General features: G+C 43.0%; 1 protein-coding gene across 6 annotated transcripts in view; it reads right to left on the bottom strand.

Annotated features, from left to right (window-relative positions):
* Positions 1-1,088: 1,088 nt before the first annotated feature.
* Positions 1,089-20,193, bottom strand: part of LOC141082566 (myosin-10-like) — a 197,448-nt gene continuing 178,343 nt past the window's right edge. For 4 of the 6 annotated variants that reach the window (XM_073566532.1, XM_073566537.1, XM_073566531.1 and 1 more), the window contains 15 exons: positions 19,285-19,491; positions 18,313-18,417; positions 18,049-18,201; positions 17,732-17,980; positions 16,719-16,931; positions 16,151-16,363; positions 15,901-16,062; positions 14,612-14,740; positions 14,172-14,260; positions 13,337-13,460; positions 12,659-12,867; positions 11,421-11,529; positions 9,989-10,161; positions 8,027-8,050; positions 1,089-4,024 (listed from right to left, as the gene is read on the bottom strand). In XM_073566532.1, coding sequence (XP_073422633.1) covers positions 3,889-4,024; positions 8,027-8,050; positions 9,989-10,161; positions 11,421-11,529; positions 12,659-12,867; positions 13,337-13,460; positions 14,172-14,260; positions 14,612-14,740; positions 15,901-16,062; positions 16,151-16,363; positions 16,719-16,931; positions 17,732-17,980; positions 18,049-18,201; positions 18,313-18,417; positions 19,285-19,491 — 2,295 coding nt within the window. In that variant the 3' untranslated portion in view covers positions 1,089-3,888. The remainder of the gene's footprint in view (positions 4,025-8,026; positions 8,051-9,988; positions 10,162-11,420; positions 11,530-12,658; positions 12,868-13,336; positions 13,461-14,171; positions 14,261-14,611; positions 14,741-15,900; positions 16,063-16,150; positions 16,364-16,718; positions 16,932-17,731; positions 17,981-18,048; positions 18,202-18,312; positions 18,418-19,284; positions 19,492-20,193) is intronic. The other 2 variants (XM_073566533.1, XM_073566536.1) reach the window with 1 other exon arrangement.

Here is a 20,193-nt window from a genome sequence, read left to right as displayed (position 1 = left end):
CTCTGTGAGATGCTGAATATCTTCACCTTACTTACAATTGGCGACGGTAACAGATAGCTCAACTCAGCTGCCGGCACACATGTTGTGAAGAATCCAGAAGAGACTTTGTATGCATTCAACAAGAATTCTTAAAGAAATCAAACAGCAGCAGGTAAAAAAGACTTTCTTCAGACAGGCTGAAAACACATGTGCTTCTAATGAAGCCAAGATGGAGAATGAGACACAGGGGGAAGAAGGAAGTGACATCACACTCAGAAGAGGGAGACAGGAGGGAGAAACTTGATGGAGAGGGAGGATTTCAGCTATGCAAAACACAGGAACACATAGCAACAGTAAACGATATGAGAGACTGCAATACAGCATGTAAAATGCACAGGACAGTCTGTAAAATGTCTCATACATGGGACATAACAGTGGCGATGAAAATTCATTCTTGTTCTAAGTTTTTACCTGTCTCCCCTATGTACAGACCTTAGTTTCTACAACAACTAAGAAATGTGCTCCTCAGATCATTTGGGGGCATCAGGACCATGGACCGGACTTCAATCACAGGACAATAAAACTTTCACACTCTATGAACTGATCCAATATTTATAGCCACAACGGTTTCTCCCTCTTCCATAATAATAGTTGTTTCACATCACTTGTCTTAGCTATTACATTTATGTGTCCCGCTATGCATAAATATGTGACTCTTTAGATTTTGTACTAGTCAATGCCTGATGAAGAGACCTGAGTAGTGTCGAAAGCTTGCAATGTGTTACCATCTTTTCAGTTATCCATTAAAAGGTATCAACCACTGAGGACTCTCAAAAAGTGAAGAGAGAAGCATTTTTCTCTGAATGATAACTAAAATGTTAATCTCTCATGCAGAAAGGTTACCGGCTCCACCAGCTCAATTAATGCTGTCATTTTGGAACTGATACCAAAGCAAAAAGATAGAAAAAGCAGGATGAATTAAAACATGGAGTCTATTAGAAGCAAGCAGGATGCTTACCTGTGGGGAAGAAGGACAATCAGGTAGGCTGTGCAGGGATCACGAGCTGTTTTTTTGCTGATAACTCTCACAATACTGTGTTGAAAATGAATTGTTTGACTATAATTTTTTTTTATTCTTTTTTAGGCACATACATACATCTCGTAGCTTTCAATAGAAATGTTTTAATCTTAGCATTTGGTTCCAAGATATCATAGCTTACTTCTGTATTGAGCTTCCTAAATGACTTATTTAAATATGGATCTAACATACGAAAACCTAAAAAATATTTATTGCCTCGCCGCATTTATAACTATATGATGAATGTAAAATTTTCAAAACAAGGAGGTTGAATGTCAGTTTGCTGCTAAATACAACTTATTGACTATACTGTACATATCAGAGAGACAGAGGTGGAAGATGACACTTTAATCACAGCCATACATCTGTTCCCGACGGTGACGCTGGAGAGATATCTGACTAATGGCTTACCAGGAGCACAATGCCAATCTAGTATTTAAAAAAATAGGAAGGAAAATAAAGAACACACAAGGAAAGGCCAACCGAAGCTTTTTGAACGGTCGTAAAAATACATCTTTAGATTTTAACAGAAAAATATAAGACTATATTTTAAAACTGAACCTGCGAGCCCGGTGAACACGTCATTTACACATCATGGGCTCTTGAGTAGAATTCTGTGCATTTTGGTTATGGAATACCCTATAGTAACCTTACGCTTTGGATGTCTGGCCGTGAAGCTCTCGAGCATTTTTGTCTGAGATGCCATCTATGAAAATGATTAGAGAAAAAACAATCTAAATACCTAATTGTGACTCCATTAAGAAGACAACCTAATAGTAGTCTGGTCCAGTTTATATCCAGTATGCCTAGTCTTCCAAAACCAGTACTACCACTGATTTCACGTGTGTCGAAGAGGTTTAGGGCCTTGGCTGGCTTTTCTGTTTCCCAGTCACACTCCCATACATTAAATGTACGGACAGTAAAGGACACTTCCACGCAAAGACAGCAGACATACCCGAGGACAATACATACAGTAAGGGTAAGAAGACACTTAGGTAACGCCACATGCTTGTTGTGCAGGATTGCCATAGGGATGCAATAAAATGAAGAATACATCTGATAACAGTATAAAATGTTCTGTACACCATTCAGTGAAGGAATGCCAGGGGACCCCGGGAAACGAGGACGAGATATATTATATCGTTCGTAAAGCGTACCTCCACTTTCCCAAGAAAATGTGCAAAACTGCAGGTCAATCACTTTTTTAGATTACTTGATTACACGTTTTTGAAGATAACCCGCAGCATGGACCACCCGAATTCTGTACTGTGGGGTACACTAAATAAGCAATGTCCTTCTGCTGCTGCTTGGCCACCATCTTCAGTGCACGAGCGCACGTCATAGGATCTTACAGCACTCGCTTGGCGCTGGAGACGGCAGCTAGGATTGACGCGCGGGAGGCTGCTTGGCCACTATCTTCAATGGGCGAGCTTGCGTCATAGGATCTTACAGCACTCGCTCGGCACTGGAGACGGCAGCTAGGAGTGATGCGCGGGAGGCTGTTTGGCCACCATCTTCAGTGCACAAGCGAGCGTCATAGGATCTTATAGCACTCGCTCGGCACTGGAGACGGCAGCTAGGAGTGACGCGCGGGAGTTTGCTTGGCCACCATATTCAGTGCAGAAGCACGCATCAAAGGATCTTACAGCACTCGCTTGGCGCTGGAGACGGCAGCTAAGATTGACGCGCGGGAGGCTGCTTGGCCACTATCTTCAATGGGCGAGCTTGCGTCATAGGATCTTACAGCACTCGCTCGGCGCTGGAGACGGCAGCTAGGAGTGACGCGCGGGAGGCTGTTTGGCCACCATCTTCAGTGCACAAGCAAGCGTCATAGGATCTTACAGCACTCGCTCGGCACTGGAGACGGCAGCTGGGAGTGACGCGCAGGAGGCTGCTTGGTTTAGCGTAGTCCTCCGCCCAGACTCCGGGCGCTCAGTGCTGCAGGTCATCAGCTAGTAATAGACAGATTTAAGAAAAAGATTTGATCGCAGACTGCGTATACTCCAATCGTTTCCTTGAGAACGTGGAGGTGTGAGTTAAGCTTAGTGTTATGTTAGTTTCTGTAAGTAGTGGTGAGCTCCTATTACATCAGCATCACTTTGTACAGGGAGTGATCTCAACCTTTACAAGAGGCTGTCTGGGGCGTCACAATGTTTTATCTTTGTAGCGGGTAGTCTGGTCTGGAGGGTGGACGGGCTGCATCGGGATAGGAGCAGCGGGGAAAGGTAACTTCAGTACTGCATTTTTTTTTTTTTTTTTTTAATACTTAGATTTTTGTAAAAACTTTTCCTCGCCATACAACCCATTTATCAATGTACAAAGTAAGTCATGGTGAATGACATAGATGTTGTTTCCATCACACATACCATTGCGGCTTCTTAAGAGAAGACTTAGTTTATGAAGAAATCTACCAGAGCGTATTTGAACTGCTAATAAGTATGATGAGATCTCAGAGGAAGCTTTCAGCCTCGCTAATACTAAAAGCGCTGGGTCTGTATGATACATATGTATATCCACGTATCTATGTGCTCCATGGAGCGCCACCTGTTGTAGCTAAATGCCAACAAACCAGTATTCTCACAACCTGCCAAAAGTTTGAATTACTACCATATAAAGTGCTCGGTGAAATCATGGCTGAGATAAGGAAACAAGGGGTTAAGTGCACTCATATGGAGTGTGTAGTCACTCATTCAGAGGTCATTGGAATTGAGGCGAGTGGTCTGTGAATTATGTGAAGTGATGCGTCATTTTGTCCATTTCTGTTAAACCAGTCTGTCTTTCAGTTTGGGGCGGTGTTCAGATCACCGCCTTCCTATAGCCGTTTCGGGGTCTCACTCGGGCTGAGGTTGCTGCTGCTGGTGGTTGGTTGATGGCTCTCCACTATTTGCCTCTGGTTCCTCATCAGAAACAGCTTCAAGGTGGTATACTTGACGAATGGTTCGGGTAGTAAACTGCATCGGTGCCCTCCTGCAAAGAGGTTAGAACATGTTACAGAACATACAATGGTAGATTGTTATAGTGGGTATGGAAAGTGTTCAGACCCCTTTAAATTTTTCACTCTTTGTTAACATTACAGCCCTTTGGTAAATTCAAAAAAGTTCATTTTTTTCTCATTAATGTACACTCTTCACCCCATCTTGACGGAAAAAAACAGAAATGTAGACATTTTTGCAAATTTATTAAAAATGAAAAAACTAAATATCACATGGTCGTAAGTATTCAGACACTTTGCTCAGACACTCATATTTAAGTCACATGCTGTCCATTTCCTTGTGATCCTCCTTGAGATGGTTCTAGTCCTTCTTTGGAGTTCAGCTGTGTTTAATTAAACTGATAGGACTTGATTTGTAAAGGCACACACCTGTGTATATAAGACCTCACAGATCACAGTGCATGTCAGACCAAATGAGAATCATGAGGTCAAAGGAACTGGCCAAGGAGCTCAGAGACAGAATTGTGGCAAGGCACAGATCTGGCCAAGGTTACAAAAGAATTTCTGCAGTACTCAAGGTTCGCAAGAGCACAGTGGTCTCCATAATTCTTAAATAGTAGAAGTTTGGGACCACCAGAAGTCTTCCTAGTCCTGGCAGTCCAGCCAAACTGAGCAATCGTGGGAAAAGAGCCTTGGTGAGAGAGGTAAAGAAAAACCCCAAGATCACTGTGGCTGAGCTCCACAGAGGCAGTAGGGAGATGGGAGAAAGTTCCACAAAGTCAACTATCACTGCAGCCCTCCACCAGTTGGGCGTTTATGGCAGAGTGGCCTGATGAAAGCCTCTCCTCAGTGCAAGACATATGAAAGCCCACATAGAGTTTGCTAAAAAACATATGAAGGACTCCCAGACTATGAGAAATAAGATTCTCTAGTCTGATGAGATGAAGATAGAACTTTTTGGTTATAATTCTAAGCGGTATGCATGGAAAAAAACAGGCACTGCTCATCACCTGCCCAATACAATCCCAACAATGAAACATGGTGGTGGCAGCACCATGCTATGGGGGTGTTTTTCAGCTGCAGTGTTGCAAAAATTTCTACATTTCAGTTTTGCTTTTCAGTCAAGATGGGGTGCAGAGTGTACATTAATGAGATAAAAAATGAACTTTTTTGAATTTACCAAATGGCTGCAATAAAACAGAGTGAAAAATCTAAAGGGGTCTGAATACTTTCCGTACCCACTGTATATGGTTTTCTTTTATTTAGAGAACATAATAACCAAATGAAAATATCGTACAACATGCCGAAGCAGTGCGATAATCATAGATTGGTTAGATAGATGGTCACACTAACATTATCAATAACTGGCTCTGTAACCTCCGGCTCTTTCAGCACGCCCGCAATACTAGGCTCTAACCATATAGGACCACAAATATGGAGTCCGTACACTTGTTACCAGCATTACCAGGCTTAGGTCACCACAGACTAGGCCTTGGACGCGGAAATATATTAGAAATGTTTAGTAATCGTATTATAAAATTCTTATTGAAAAAGGTATTATGTGCTTCATACCCTTCCCCCAAACGAAAATGGTCAAGTTTGTCTGAAGATGTGGGTGGTGATTGCACATCTTACTATGCTCCATTCACACATGAGATTTGAGATCCCTTACTTGGATGGGTGAGGAGAAGACATCCGGGCCCTGAGCAATGAGACATTTATCATCTATCCAGGGTAGAGGTGAGAACTATTGTTTCTAATCGTCTAGGTTGCTCAAATTTCCAAAACAGCTGTAGCAGCGCCTCATACTAAAAACTCGGGAAAAACCTTCAATTTGCAAGGGAAGAACAAAGTGCAGAAACTTCATCATGAAGTGAGACCCAAACGATAATCCCCATCGGTTCCCTGTCATTGCTATAGACTGCAAATAAGTGAAAGAAAAGCTCCGCACTTTGTAAATCGCCAAGTTGGAGTTGTTCCTAATGTCTGAGTCTGCCTATTGAACGTCTGCTGTGACGCAACCCAGTCATGTACCGGTAATGGTTAATAGTGACCGCTGTAATAATACTGATGATGTAGAATGAGACAGGCGAGGCTATAACATGACAATGCCCACAGGCTTAGGGAACACGTAGTGTGGACCTATAGGTGCTGATGTGATGCCCTACGTCTCCTCTTCAGCAGTAATGCTTCCAGGGAAGAATCGCCGCACAATTTGATTTACTTCTTACAGATTCCACATCCATAATGGGGCACAGTACATGAGCTCTATATCTACCAGACTATTCAACGGCCATCTCCTCACCCATTTTAGAGATAACATTTTAGAAATAAGATGGTGAAATTGATTTGGGCAAGGACTGATGAGGATTAATCCATTCTTTGTACGTCGCCGTCACATTGACTATAATGATTAATTATGGCTTGTCTCATTCCATAAACTTGTACATTTAGACTCCAGAGAGGAGGATGTCGCAGGCCCATTGTGGTCATGGACAGTGAATGAATAAGGCAGTGACTTGGCATTAGTTATTAGAGGTGGGTGGAAGGTATTACACAATTTCCCTCCACCATATGTGATTATACATAGATGTGGTCTGCACATAGTTAATGTGAGTAAACTGGAACGCGCCGACCTGGCCCGGCCCACCATGGGGCACTGATAACTAACACAGGGAGTCAGTGTGCACTGCCCAGGAGGGGTCCGGCTGCTGCTGTCACCGGCCAGAACATCTCCCGCTCTCACACAGGATTCCTTTGTGCTCTTGGCACCTGGACTGTAATAAACTTGGACAGGTTTTTTTTTTCTGCTGTGCGCACAGCTATGGAGACACACAAGGTTTTCAGTCATATAAGACGGCAGGGCACGAGGAGACACAGCCAAAACATGCCAGAGATTAAAGGGTAATGTAAAAAAAAAAGCAAATAAACAGTGGGTTATCTAAATCTGTCAGTGACTGCGAACACTTCACATCAAAGCACTACAAAGGATTAGTTATGCTTTACAGCCAAAAATGCAATCGCTCTTATTAAACTCTAACGTCTGGGAAGAATTTCATTGTTTAGTGAAAATTGAATTATCCTTAATATTAAAAATAACACAGAGATTTTTACTGCAACAATAAAGATATTCTTAAAAGTTTAAAGAAGGATTGCATCTTTTCTTTCCCCATAAAGCTTGCTTGGCACCACAAGTAGTGGGCTCCTGGCATTTCTGCCAGTCTGAGGACTAATCTAGTCTGAAGGTAGAGATACATACATGTACACACATCCGAGAACACGGCTACACAAGAATGACAAAGCACCATTACAGTAGGGAATGCACTAAAGATCATATTCCTTATCTGATGGAAGAAAAGTGTATTACTCCTTCCAAAGCCACTGGTGCTAGTGAATTCCTCCCAAGAAGAAGGTGCGTGAACAGAGGCTCAAATACTCCAATCTTACAAGCTAAAAACATATAAATGTGATGAGCCCTATAAAAATAATATAAAAGCAAGACCTATGCCCCATGTACATGGCAAAGTACAATGTCTCATTTAGCTTTTCTTTTTTTGGGAATCCGCTTCTTAGTTTTATCTTTAAAGAAAGAAACCTAAAAACCCCACGGTCCAATGTTATTATTAGATAGAGAAGGAACAATGTTAGTATCAGGCCTGGAGCTCTGGTAAACCTCCCGTCCTGTCCAGGTGATTTACCACCAGCAATGCCGGCAGCAGCTGCAGTACATTGCTAAAATGACAGAGCGTCATTACATCTGGGAATAGCTTATGATGCCGGTCACTAAAATACACTTTACAATGTCACTGTTGCAGAGTTGGCCTCTTTTCTAACATATATATGATGCTCTGTCCAAGATTGCATTGGACAAACCAATAATTAAGGCTGATGGCCAATGAAATGTACGACAGCAGAGCGAGAACAAAGGGAAGAGCGCTTAGTGCGCAATACAACAGGGCGCTATGAGGGGCCGGTGGGAATCAGAAGCAACAGGAAAGCAAATCAACTCTCACACAGGGTCATGCACATACACGTACTTGCGTTGCTGACGCTCTAATTTGCTGTGATTGGAAAACAGAAAGAAACAGTAAAAGAAAAAGAGAAGTTATAGAAACCAGAAGTGCAACCTGCGGCCTCCGGATATTACAATGCACATGTTCATTATAGTAACCACACAACACACATTTCGCAGCGTCTGTGTACCCGGCCCACCGTTCTAGGCTCGGGTCGGGACTATTCAGTTCACACACTCTACACTACAAGTACAGCAATGACACAAAATCCCTCCCTTTACTTGCACTGTGCAAACAAAGCATCAGAAGATGATAACTACGCTTTGAAATTCCTTAGGCCCTTTCATTGTCTGCTATGCATTGAAGGTCCGGGTCCCAAGACCCCACTGATAGTTCACCAGACCCCTGAACAGTGCACAGCTCAGGAGACAGTAGCTCGCACCTCCTGTGACACAGAGGGGGTACAGAATAAATAGAAATAGGGTCTTCAGAGAAATTCTAGGACCCCGAGAACATTATTCTGTAATATAAAATAAATGCAGTAACTTCTCATTTTTCACAGGAAGAAGTGAATAGAAAAAGTTCGAACAGTCTGTGAATAAACATTACTGATTGTTACGTGGTAATTGGTGTGGACTGTCAGACCAGCATAAGGCATATGATACCGAATCATCAGAGCCCAGGATGCTGTCAGGGATCCATTAAAACACTGACCACTTCATCACAATCTTAAAGTGGTTATCCCACTACTGGAAAACCCATTCTTAACTGCCTGTGTGCTGCTCATAGCCTAAAATCAGATACACTTACCTTCCGGAGCAGCGCCACGACTGCCATGTCGACTGTGATTCCACCAGTCACGTGGCATTGGTATGTCACATGTGCCCTCCCAGTCTATAAGCAGCTTCTGTGGATGGAACTGTTCCATCTGAGAGAACTGTGAGCGCTGCAGCCCAACAGCAGCCACTGACAGGCTGCAGCACTCACATGACGTCATAAGGTCAGTGACTGCCAGAAATCACAGAGCTGACATCGCAGTAAGAGCGCCACTCTGTAAGTGTATGTTTGTTTACGCTATGTCTGGCAATTTCAGTTAAAATTAAATACTAATGTAAACACTGCAGATCTCCCTCGATTCTGACGCTCTGCTCAGTCTTGTGATACATCACTCCTTTGCAGAGATATTCACATCTGTTACCTTTGGAGCGCAGTATGTGACATTTCTGTTTGCAGACCAACTGGTCGTTTGTTCAGTCTTTTCAGGGGGTGGGCACTTTCACCCCTCCCACCAATCACAGCTCGGCAGCCGATCTAGCAGTGCAGCAGTTCGACAGTGCCGTGCTGTTACTGGCAGCGGAGGGAGGGGCGAGAGGCTACTAAACCCTCTAGACAGTTTTAGAGTGTCTGTCAGGAGCTTTGTTGACGTATATGTTAAGAAGAAACAAACCCAGCCTTAAATCAATCAATAGTACAAGTGGGAATAAGAGAATCTGCTTCTTTTTCTACCAAGACTGATCAATCTCAAAATTCTTAATTCATGGGTAAAAGCTGTCTTCAGCGACACCAGTGCTAATTGGGCGCCGGGCATCACAGCCTCGGGACCACAAGTGCAGACACCGCTGGAACGGAGCCGGCATGGGAAGTGAGTATAGGCATTATTATTTTATCGGGACTGAACATTTACTTTAAGAAAGGGTTGTCCCTAGTAGTGGACACCCCTTTAATATAGGCTTTACCCATGAATTGAGAATGAAAGATCAGTCCAAGGGGTGAAAGAAGCAGATTTCTCTTGTCATGATTACTATTCATTTATGAAATAAAAATGAAAACAATGTTTCCTCTTTCCGGGTTTCTATTAAGCCCTGTCATCCTGGTAACCTGTCGTGCCTGACATCATAGACTTTTCACACCTTTACGATCTTAGAAGAGCATTTTGACCAGATTTCCACTCTACTTTGTAATTAGCTAAATAACTCTCCCCCTTACCTTAACCGGCTTCTGAGTGTGGTCACTTCTCGGTTCATGGATTCTGCATTTTCCGTCACATCTTCCAGTTCCCTCTGCAAGCGGCGCTTGTTAGAGTTCGCTCTTGACGCCTCTTCTTCAGCTTCCTCCAATTGACGTTTCAGCTGCTTCATGCGGATGTGCGCTTTCTCCAGCTAGAAAAAGAAAGCACATTTCTTATAATGCATCATTTCATTGGAGGTGCGGCATCAAGACCTGTGATTTGTCTACACAGATGAGTATGGCACCCGTGATTTATCTACACTAGGGGTGGGGGAAGCACCGGCTCGCCGGCAGATTCCTGGGATCCACAGTGCTCGGGCTCGCAGCTGCATTTTGACAGCTGTCAGTCCTTTAATTTCTTATTATGCAAGCAAGTGCACACAGCATTCATTATTTAAGTTTGCAGCAAGCGCAATGAAGCATTATGCCCTCAGGCTGGCACAGGCCAGCGTGACGACGTACTTTGTGGGTGAAGTTAGTGTGCAAAGCACTGCCGTCCCACAGTAGAAGACATCATCGGCAGCATCTTCTGTGATGATTATACCACAGTCCCTGCTCTCCTGTGATGACTATACCGCAGCCGCATGTCTCTTGTGATGTCTATGCCATAGTCACAATTCTCTTGAGAGGTCTATACCACAGCTCCATGTCTCCTATGTGACGTATATACCAGTCTCTGCGTCTCCTATGTGATGTATACGGCAGTCTTGGTACCTGCGGTGATGTATAGAGCAGTCTCGATGTCTACTATGTGGTGTATACGACAGTCTCGGTGTCTATGTGATGTATATTTGGCAGTCTCAGTGTCTCCTATGTGATGTATATACAGCAGTCTGTGTGTCTCTTATGTGATTATACAGCAGGCTAAGTGTCTCCTATGTTATGTATATACAGCAGGCCTCCCTCTGCTTGAGTTCTATAAATGTAATGTGAGCAGTGATGGATTTCCCCCAGTGAGGAGACCTGCAGTGTAATATACATAGGTGTTTGGTACAACTTATTGCTGCAAGGTCTTTATAAGCTTATCATAAGTTATCATCGCCTGCACTCAAGATCGATGGAAATCTGAAAAAGCAGTTACAAGTAGCAACATCATCAATAGCACCTAACATCACAGCCGCACCAAAGAGAAGCAGCTCCATCACAAAAGGGGTGAGTTAATTAAAAGTTTGACCAAATGCAGAAGGGTCCTTTTCAAGTTGGTAATTTTGTATGACCCCTGAAGGATCGTATAAATACCCAAATGGCCCTTGGCAGAAGAAAGGTTCCCCACCCCTGGTATATACAGATAAGTATGGCAGGAATTTCTATATTAATTCACTAAAACAAACTGGTGTGCAATTCCAGCAAAGAATGAGAAAATTAATAATGAAAAAGTAATAAAAACAAAAATACAAAAATGTGAGATTACCTGATCTTTGAACTGATCGGCATTCCTTCTCTCTTCTTCTACTTGTATGATGACCTCTTTTAGCCGCTTCTCGGCACGTCGTACCAGTTTGTTAGCCATAACACGCTCCCTGGTAATTAAATGTCATAATGTTGATGTAACTCAATTTCTTAACATTTACCTTTTGATATATCATAACCGAGTACGAATCCATGTACAGTGGCATGTAAAAGTTTGGGCACCCCTGGTCATTACTCCTCTTATTGTGAACAGTTAAGCAAGATGAAGATGAAACATGGAAATGAATCACTGCTTTTATATTTTTGAAATTCACTAAAAACGTTTTATCCAAGGGTGGAGAGGGTAACTGGATATTTGTGAAATATTTATCATCTATCCACAGAATAAGTAATAAATTATTTATAACTGGTGTCCCCACTAACACAGGGTCCCAAGACTCTTGTTCCTTCTCACTGAACATCACCTAGGGGGAGGATTTTGACTGAAGCGACAATTGTACCCATGCCTCACTATACATACATGGGGCTAACAGAATCAACCTCCATCCCACAGACTTAAATGGAGCAGCCCCTGCATGCCTGACACCGCTCCATACACAGTTCTCCTCATTACAGTTATGCAGTAGAGAGGATCCAAATGTTGGGCTCCAATCCTAGTGATCATTGTCGCCCAGCAGGGATCACACATGTATTACTTATACAGGGATTAGAAGATAAACGGCCATTGCAAGGACAGTCCATTTAGGGCAGCACGGTGGCTCAATGGTTAGCACTGCGGCTTTGCAGCACTGGGGTCCTGAGTTCAACTCCCACCAAGAACAACATCTGAAAGGAGGTTGTATGTTCCCTTCGGATTCTCCGGTCTTCTCTCACACTCTGAGAAGGAATGTAGATTGTGAGCCCCAATGGGGACAGTGCTGATGTCTGGAGAGCGCTGTGAAATTACTGGCGCTATATAAGTGAGATAAATAAATGGTAGTATGGCCCTGTAAGGATTCCTCATCTGTCTGTATTTTCTTGGCCACCTAAACTCTGCTTCTTGAGTCCCCACTTGTAATGGATCCAAAGCTACGGATTCTCTTTTGTCCACTTTTATTACATAAAACATAGATTTGCAGCAGTTTAGCAGGTGCAATGTATGCAGATCAGGAAATGACTGCTGGACCTGGACAGGAGACTGTGGATAAGTCTTTTTCTCCAATGCAGTAGCAATACATGAGGTCCAATCTGTCTACTTACTTGGATTCTTGTTCCATTTGCTCCTCCAGCTGAGCAATCTTAGACTCCAGGGATGCGATGGCAATCTTGTATTTTGCCCTGACGCTAGAATCCATCTCATTTAATTTCACTTTGAGCTCCTTGTTTTGCCTCTCCATTTGCTGGCGCGCGTTCTCTGCCTTCTGGGAGAAGCTCCGCTCTGCTGCCAGCTCAGTGGTCATTGTCTCCACCTGCGGGAAGCATCAAGTACTGTAGCCGTGTATGTGCCGGGGAATGGCGGTTATAAAGAGGGACATAATACTGGCTTATCAACTATCCATAGTAATGCAACCAATCAAACCTGTGTACAATTCATTAGCTGCCTACATGGAGATGCTAAACACCTTATACTACTAGTAAAAGTGCCTCTTGTTCTTTGCTCCGGTTTCATATAACTATAGAAAAGAGAAGCATGAGGAACATTAATTGCCATTTCTGATACGCCATACTGCCATGACAGATCTGACTGTGTGCTAGCACCGGTGCTTAGTGTACAGGAGACACAAGTGCTGTATGTCTGCATGTACAGAAGGGAAGAGGTGCAGCTGCAGGTCTCTATACAGGCTGGTTTGGCATTTGGTTGCCATGTTAGGGCCATCATTGTCATTGTATCCTGCTCTCTTACGTCTGTTCCTTAGTCCTATTACAATCTCATCTTACCTGTAGGGTATACTTCCGATATCGATCATTAAGAAGCTCCATATTACTCTGCTCCTCATCCAGCTCCTCCTCCATCTGAGCAATCCTGGCTTCCAGAGCACGTTTCTCATCCAACAAGGCTGACCTGTCAGGGAATAAGACGAGGTTAATACTGGAATACCTTTATGTGATGTACTTCTTGGATGAGCATTTTTATCCTTGTTTGTATACACTTGACACCTCTCATAGCTGAGAGTTTGCTTCAATGTGGTCAGCTTACACAATCTTTGGCGAGATAATCAGTAGCTTTAATTGGTGCACCCTTGGAGTGACCGAACAGTTCAGTGCACCTTTCAATCTACTTATTTCCATCCATCTCCACCTTCCTCTGTCTCCTTTAATGTCAGAGCTGTCAATCAAAAAAGAGGGTGTGGAGATAGATGCAAAAAAGTGGGTGAGAAGGTGCACGGAACTGTTTGACCACACCAAGGGTGTACCAAGTGCCTGGGCTTGGCTTGTACAGTCATTTTGTGCTGACACACATTTAATATATCTGACATGAATCAGTGCAGATAAGTCTTGTAGGCCTGACATGAGAAAGAAGTCAATCAATTACACTTGGGTCCACGCCTATGCAAGGCTGATTGTTGGTAAACCCTGCTGAAAACACAGAGAACCTTAAAATCAGACATAACTTCTCGGTCACAATAAATCTGTGTTGTAGGACGTTGTGCTCCCAGCACGACTCCATCAATAACCTTGTCATGCATGGTCATGAGCCAATACAGGTGACACTCTCCGTCCCTTTAATCTATAGCTAAAGTGCTCGACATGGAGGCGGAATGCGGACACTTACTTGCCACTGACACCATTAGCCAGTTCATCTGCCAGATCGTCTCTTTCCTGTTGAGCTTGTCGTTTTGCCCTTTCTGCAGCTGCCAAATCCTATAATAATGTGAGTAAGTAAATCATCCATTATCTGTTACACACGACATGGCACATGCCATTGCTTGCCATTATTCACAGGAAGACAAATGGAAAACCTTATTCTTGTAGGTTCAGAGGATTCTTACTCAGACTAAGCTTAGATAGTCACACATGAGCAGGAGTGACAAGGTAAGAGTTCTCAGCAGGAGTTCTCCTTGTGTGGTAATGAGAGCTGGTATAAGACATGCTCCATGGATTACTATCAACAGGGTCCTGATGACTAGGTACTCATGCCTAGCCTACATCTAAGCCCAGTATTGGAGCCAGGCTCCTTATTTCTTAGAAGGCAAGTTTTCATATGGGACAAACCTCTTGTAGCTGGAGAAGTTCTGCTTCCAAACTCTTCAGCCTCTTCTCATTCTCTTTAGACTGGATGAACATTTCCTCTCGAGAAGACCGGGTTTCCTCCACTTCACGCCACACTTCTTTCAGTTGGAGCTGTAGTACAAATCACATCTACCATCAACTACATACTTCCATAGTCAAATGAAAATACAGTAAAACCACAGGATAGGCAATGACGTATTGATCGGTGAGGTCTGACCCCCAGGACCCACCTGATCAGCAGAACGAGGCACTTTTATCCCCATTAGAAGGGGCACACAGTGCAAAAGCTCGACTACTGATCCAGTCATTCCCTATGGGGGCGCTGAGCCTTGTGTGTGGCCATCTCCATAGACCATGAGTGGAGAGACAGTAGGGCATCTAATCTCCCACTTCATTTTGTAACATGGATAACATTTCTACTTTTTCCCAATAGGTGCAGTTCCCAATGGTCAGACACCCACTGACCAGCAAATTATCCACGGGCAACCTTTATCAGACACTGGCAGCTTGATTTCAGCCAGGTATGGTTCACTGTGAAACATTGCGGCATCTCAGTGAAAGACAGACTTTAAAAGTCACGGCTTCTGCCTGCTTGCTCCCCTGGATCGACAGGTCTCTCCCTAAATACGCATGCAGGAAGAGACTTGTCAGTCACTGACAATGGGTGGGGAAAAGCCGCTAGGGACCCGACTGTAAGACTGGACTCCTGCACGTCTCAGTCCTTGGTGGCTTTTAAAAGCATGTTTTACTCTGAAACACTGCAGTGTCAAACATATATGGGCTAAGACCATACAGCCAGTGCAGATACATACTGCCCGTGGTTCAGACAGCATGTATCGGCTCATAAATAGAAAAAATGGCAAACAGCACTTACAGGATCAGAGAGATGCACGCTCACCGTCCAGAGACCCAATTGGAAAACAGGAATCCCAATGAAATGAAGAAGAGCAGCATCCAATCCAGGTGAGAAATGTATAAATGTATTCAGCCATGAAGAAATGCAATGTTTCAACCACCAAGTGGTCTTTTTCATGCTTCTTCATTTCATTAGCATGTATCGGCTGTCAGGTTCCCATTAATTGGCCAGCCCATTTAATATCACACAATAAGTGACAGAACATTTGGCGACTGAAGAAATTATGTCTTTATGGCCCTAGTCAATTAATTTATGTAGCAATGTAGAAAATAAGGAGCGGAAAAATGATTGCAGAGCCCAGAAAATAAGGAACAAATCCAAGCTACGATTGTAGACAAGCAATGTCTTTAGTCACCTGTAATTTCTTCAGCTGCTTCACTGCTTCTTCTCGCCCCTTGTTTGCGGCATCAATTTGACTTTCCAAGTTCTGAAGGTCAATCTCCAGTTTTTTCTTGCCAGCTATAATCTGAGCCTTTTGCTTGCGTTCTTCATCCAGCTCCACCTCTAGATCTCGCACCTAAAATAACAGACAACCACAAATATTAGGTGATGTACATATATGAGCAAAACACTGGGCAGAAATCCAAACCTGTAATACAATGCACCTGCTTAATCAGGAGTTTCTTCTTTTCATCATTTGAGTCATCGCGGTTTTGAAGATCCCTGTCAAATTGTGCTTTCATGGCCTGCATGTTAACTTCCACACGGAGTTTGCCATCTTCAATGGCCTGAAGCTCATCCTCTAGTTCTTCTAACTGGGTCTTCATTTCCGCGACTTGTTGTTCCAGAGCCCTCTTGGCTCTTTCCAATTCATGAACCTGTAATGATATATATATATATATATATCTCAATATATTTATTTTTTGATCCTTCTATAGTGAGGATATCCAGTCCTGGTGAGAACCATCCCCTTTGCTACTGGGCAGTCAGAATTTTCACAGGAGGGGCAGCATTATAAATACAAAGAAGGTGATCGAAAACTGTCCCTAAGATTATGGAAAAGGCATTGAGTGGAATCACAAGTCCAAAAAAACTAGGTAACAAAACATTTGGATCTGTGTCATACAGTCTCCTATCTTCTATGTTCACCATTGAATAACATCAGAAAAGCAGCAAAATGTTTGAAAATGACACTAAAATCTGTGAGATGACAGAGGTATAGAGAATCCTTACGTTCTTGCCAACATCGTCCTTCGAGCTGATCAGGTCGTCCATCTCTGCCCGCAGCAACTTGTTCTGCCGGTCAAATTCATCCCTTTGGTCGAGGGCTTCTTCCAGTGCTCGACCTAGAGACAGGGCCTTAGTCTCCTTGTCCCGCGCCTCTGCTTCTGCCCTGTCTCTTTCCTCAGCATAACGTCCGGATATATTCTTCTCTTCGGCCAGCATCTAAGAAATTCACAGGAACAGTTGTGAAATGGTTCACAAGCAATAATTCCCAGCACTCATTTACTACATCGCCAGCTGGCCCACATGACTATCCAGAATGTACGGAATTACCCTACCCACTCCTAAGCCCCAATGTGTATTACCGCTGACTACTCCAAGACATTGTCATGGAGAATTTTTTAGCTTTATGGGTATAAATTCCAAGTGCCTATATATATTCACCAACATTGACCAATCTGACATCACAACTGATGTAAACATTTAAAAGGGAGTCTATCGCCAGTGCCTCTCTAATGAAAACCAGATACTAATACATCATTTTTGCCATTATGTCTGGACTTTCTTACTGTATATATATATTTTTTTTTTTTAACTATTTTCTGTATACGATTATGGGGCCTGCTCGCGAGTCTGAGCTGCTGTTACCAAGATTCAGAGACGTAATTTACAGCAATCGCATTGACCACTGGAATCATAGGGAGGAGGATGGTGTCCGTCACCTATTGTGACTAGTAATCCAGCCTAGATGATTGATATAAAAAGAGATCCCTACAGAGCACGGTGTGGCAATCTGATATGAGCCTCAATTTGCCAGATTACAAGATTTATTTAGAAGATAGATAAGGCCATGGAAAATTAAAAAAAAAATTCTTGAACAAAGATGTGTTAACCAGTGGGCCATTTTCTGGTGACACATTCAGCTAGAACCCGTTGCACTTGTAACCAAATGTACAGTAATTACTTAGCAGCAACACATCCACATGAATTCCCAATATGCTAATACCTATCACTGTTTTTACCTGGTCAAACTTCTTCTGTTTCTTTTCCAGATTTGAAACAATTTGCCGCTGATGATCCAAGTCAACCATAAGGTCATCCAGCTCTTGCTGCAGACGATTCTTGGTCTTTTCCAGCTTGTCATTGGTTTGATGCTTCTCATCAAAGCGCTGGTGCATAAGCTCTAGCTCCTTAGCCATTTTCTTTTTGGCCTCTTCCAAACCCTCCACTGCACCTCCGTGTTCCTCCATCTTTTTCTTTGAGTCCAATAGCTGAGAAGAACACACGTTTAGAGAGAGATCCAGTTATGGCGACTAGTTGTCTCAGGTCTGCCGATTACCTGTTGTTGCAGTGCCTGAATATGACGACTGAGCTGACTCTTGGCTGCCTCTTCTTCCTCAAGGTTTTCCAGAAGGTTATTTTTCTCATCTTCCAACTGTTTTACTCTAGAACTGAAGTTTAGTTTCTGTCTGGTCTCTTCTTGCAATAATTCCTGGATTAGGATTTAACAGAAAGGTGCAACACAGTTAAGAGGTATAGAAAAGAAGCGGAGGTGCCGAATATCAACTTGTGCAGTACAAGGTGATGCTATGATGCTACGTACCTGGGTGTCCTGCAGTGATGACTGTACACTGGACAAATCTTTGGATAGTTTTATGGATTTGCTTTCTGTGGATCCCAAGGTACCAGATACACCATCTAATTCAGCCTGTGAGCATAATAAACACAGGTGTTATGGAAGAAAAAGATCCTAAAGTCTAATCTAATGCATTTTATTATGGCTAGTGAAATTGATGGAGTCAGGAGTATCTGGATAAGCACAAATACGCGTCTCTTAAATATACAGCTGATATATCAATTCTATACAATCTGACAAACTGGAGAAGCTAAGGGTAGCTATTTCTGTGACACTGGACACTATAGGTGAGATGGATGGCTGAGATACACACAAGCATGAACGGTCTTGTTCATACAGGAGGATTTATTACACAAAAAGTCCATGATACTTCCAGGAAAAGAAGATAACAAGCCCTTATTTGGCATAAACGGAAATCATATAAAAAGATGGCAACACTGACAGAGTCCTTCCTACACAATCCACACACCTTTTGTCACTGGTTGAGACTCACAAGCAACAGAGGTCTATACTTGATCAGCTTCTGGCAGTCTGACTAGCATACAAGATGTACCTCCACTCCCAGGCAATTGAGGAGCAGCTCAGCTGCCCTTTTATATCAACTGCTAGGCCTAGATAGGAGATATGGGAGCAGCCAGTCCTACCCATCTCTCCCAGATGCTCCTAAAACCTGGACCCAGAATCTGGCATCATTAAATAAACCTCTTATCACCATCAGCGCTGGAGCTTTCTCACTGGGTTTTATATCACCAACGTTAGGCACCTCGGTGCACATATACTCCATTCAGCTGCCATCTTACAGTCCACATTTATCCATGTTTGTGTAACATCTTGGCACATGAGGAGTGGAGAAACAAGTGGAGGAAGGACAAGTATTTTCATAAACTATATAAATCAAAAACTGGAGGACACCAGTCAGATATTATACGTCAGCCTTACCTGCACTTTTTGCAGTCTTTCCGCCAGTTCATACTTTGCCTTCTCACTTTCAGAGACTCGGACTTGAAGTTCAGACACCTGTCCTTCCAGCTTCTTTCGTTTTTGTTCCGATTCCTGTTTTGTACTATGAAGATTCTTGACTTCCTTCACTAGATCAGCATTCTCGCTTTCTAGAGTCTGTTTCACTTTTTCCAGATTCACTTTGAACTAAAAAGATAAAAAACAGATGTAGCATCGTTGTATGTTATCGATTTTGGGGGATCGCTAAAACATCTAGCCTGTAGAGGGTGGTCCGACACTCCCTAACATCAGATGTTGGGGAAGTAAGGTTTGGGCATGTGAGATTTCAACATAGTCATTGGGCTGCGGCCAGGAAAATGAGAAATGGCTTAATCCCATCTTCCAATGAAAATGTATGCATCATGGCTGCCATACAAATTGTTTGCCTTGGTAAAGATGACATTTTTTGCTCAAATCTATCTTTTTTAACTACTTCAGATTTGTTATAGATGGTAAGATCTATTGTTAAAGTCCTTGGCATTCACATATGATAACTTCTTTAGGAAATGCAATAATTTTTCTTGCGCCGTATGGACATCAAAGCTCAACTAGATTTCTGAGCAAATTTCCAATCTCTCCCCTTTGTGAAAGCTACAATGAGAACAGCCAATCTTGCTAGGTGACAAGGATTTAAATACATCATGTGGTGACTAGGTTTCCTTAGGCCTGTTTCACACTTCCGTTGTTTGATGTCAGTCAAAATCTGCCAATTTTCGAAAAAAACGGATCCACTTGTTTCCCCCATAGACTGACTCTCTCCCCTTTTCCAGGCTGCAGTTCCTTTAAAATTCCAACTTCGGCGGATCCGTCAAAACAACGGTCCGGTGGCACGCGTTGGTGTCACAACGG

This window comes from Dendrobates tinctorius, unplaced genomic scaffold, assembly GCF_039654945.1.
Source record: "Dendrobates tinctorius isolate UK_male_01 unplaced genomic scaffold, ASM3965494v1 ptg000018l, whole genome shotgun sequence".
Lineage (NCBI taxonomy): Eukaryota > Metazoa > Chordata > Amphibia > Anura > Dendrobatidae > Dendrobates > Dendrobates tinctorius.
Note: the sequence above shows the minus strand (reverse complement) of the source record. Positions and strands in the feature narration are given on the sequence as shown.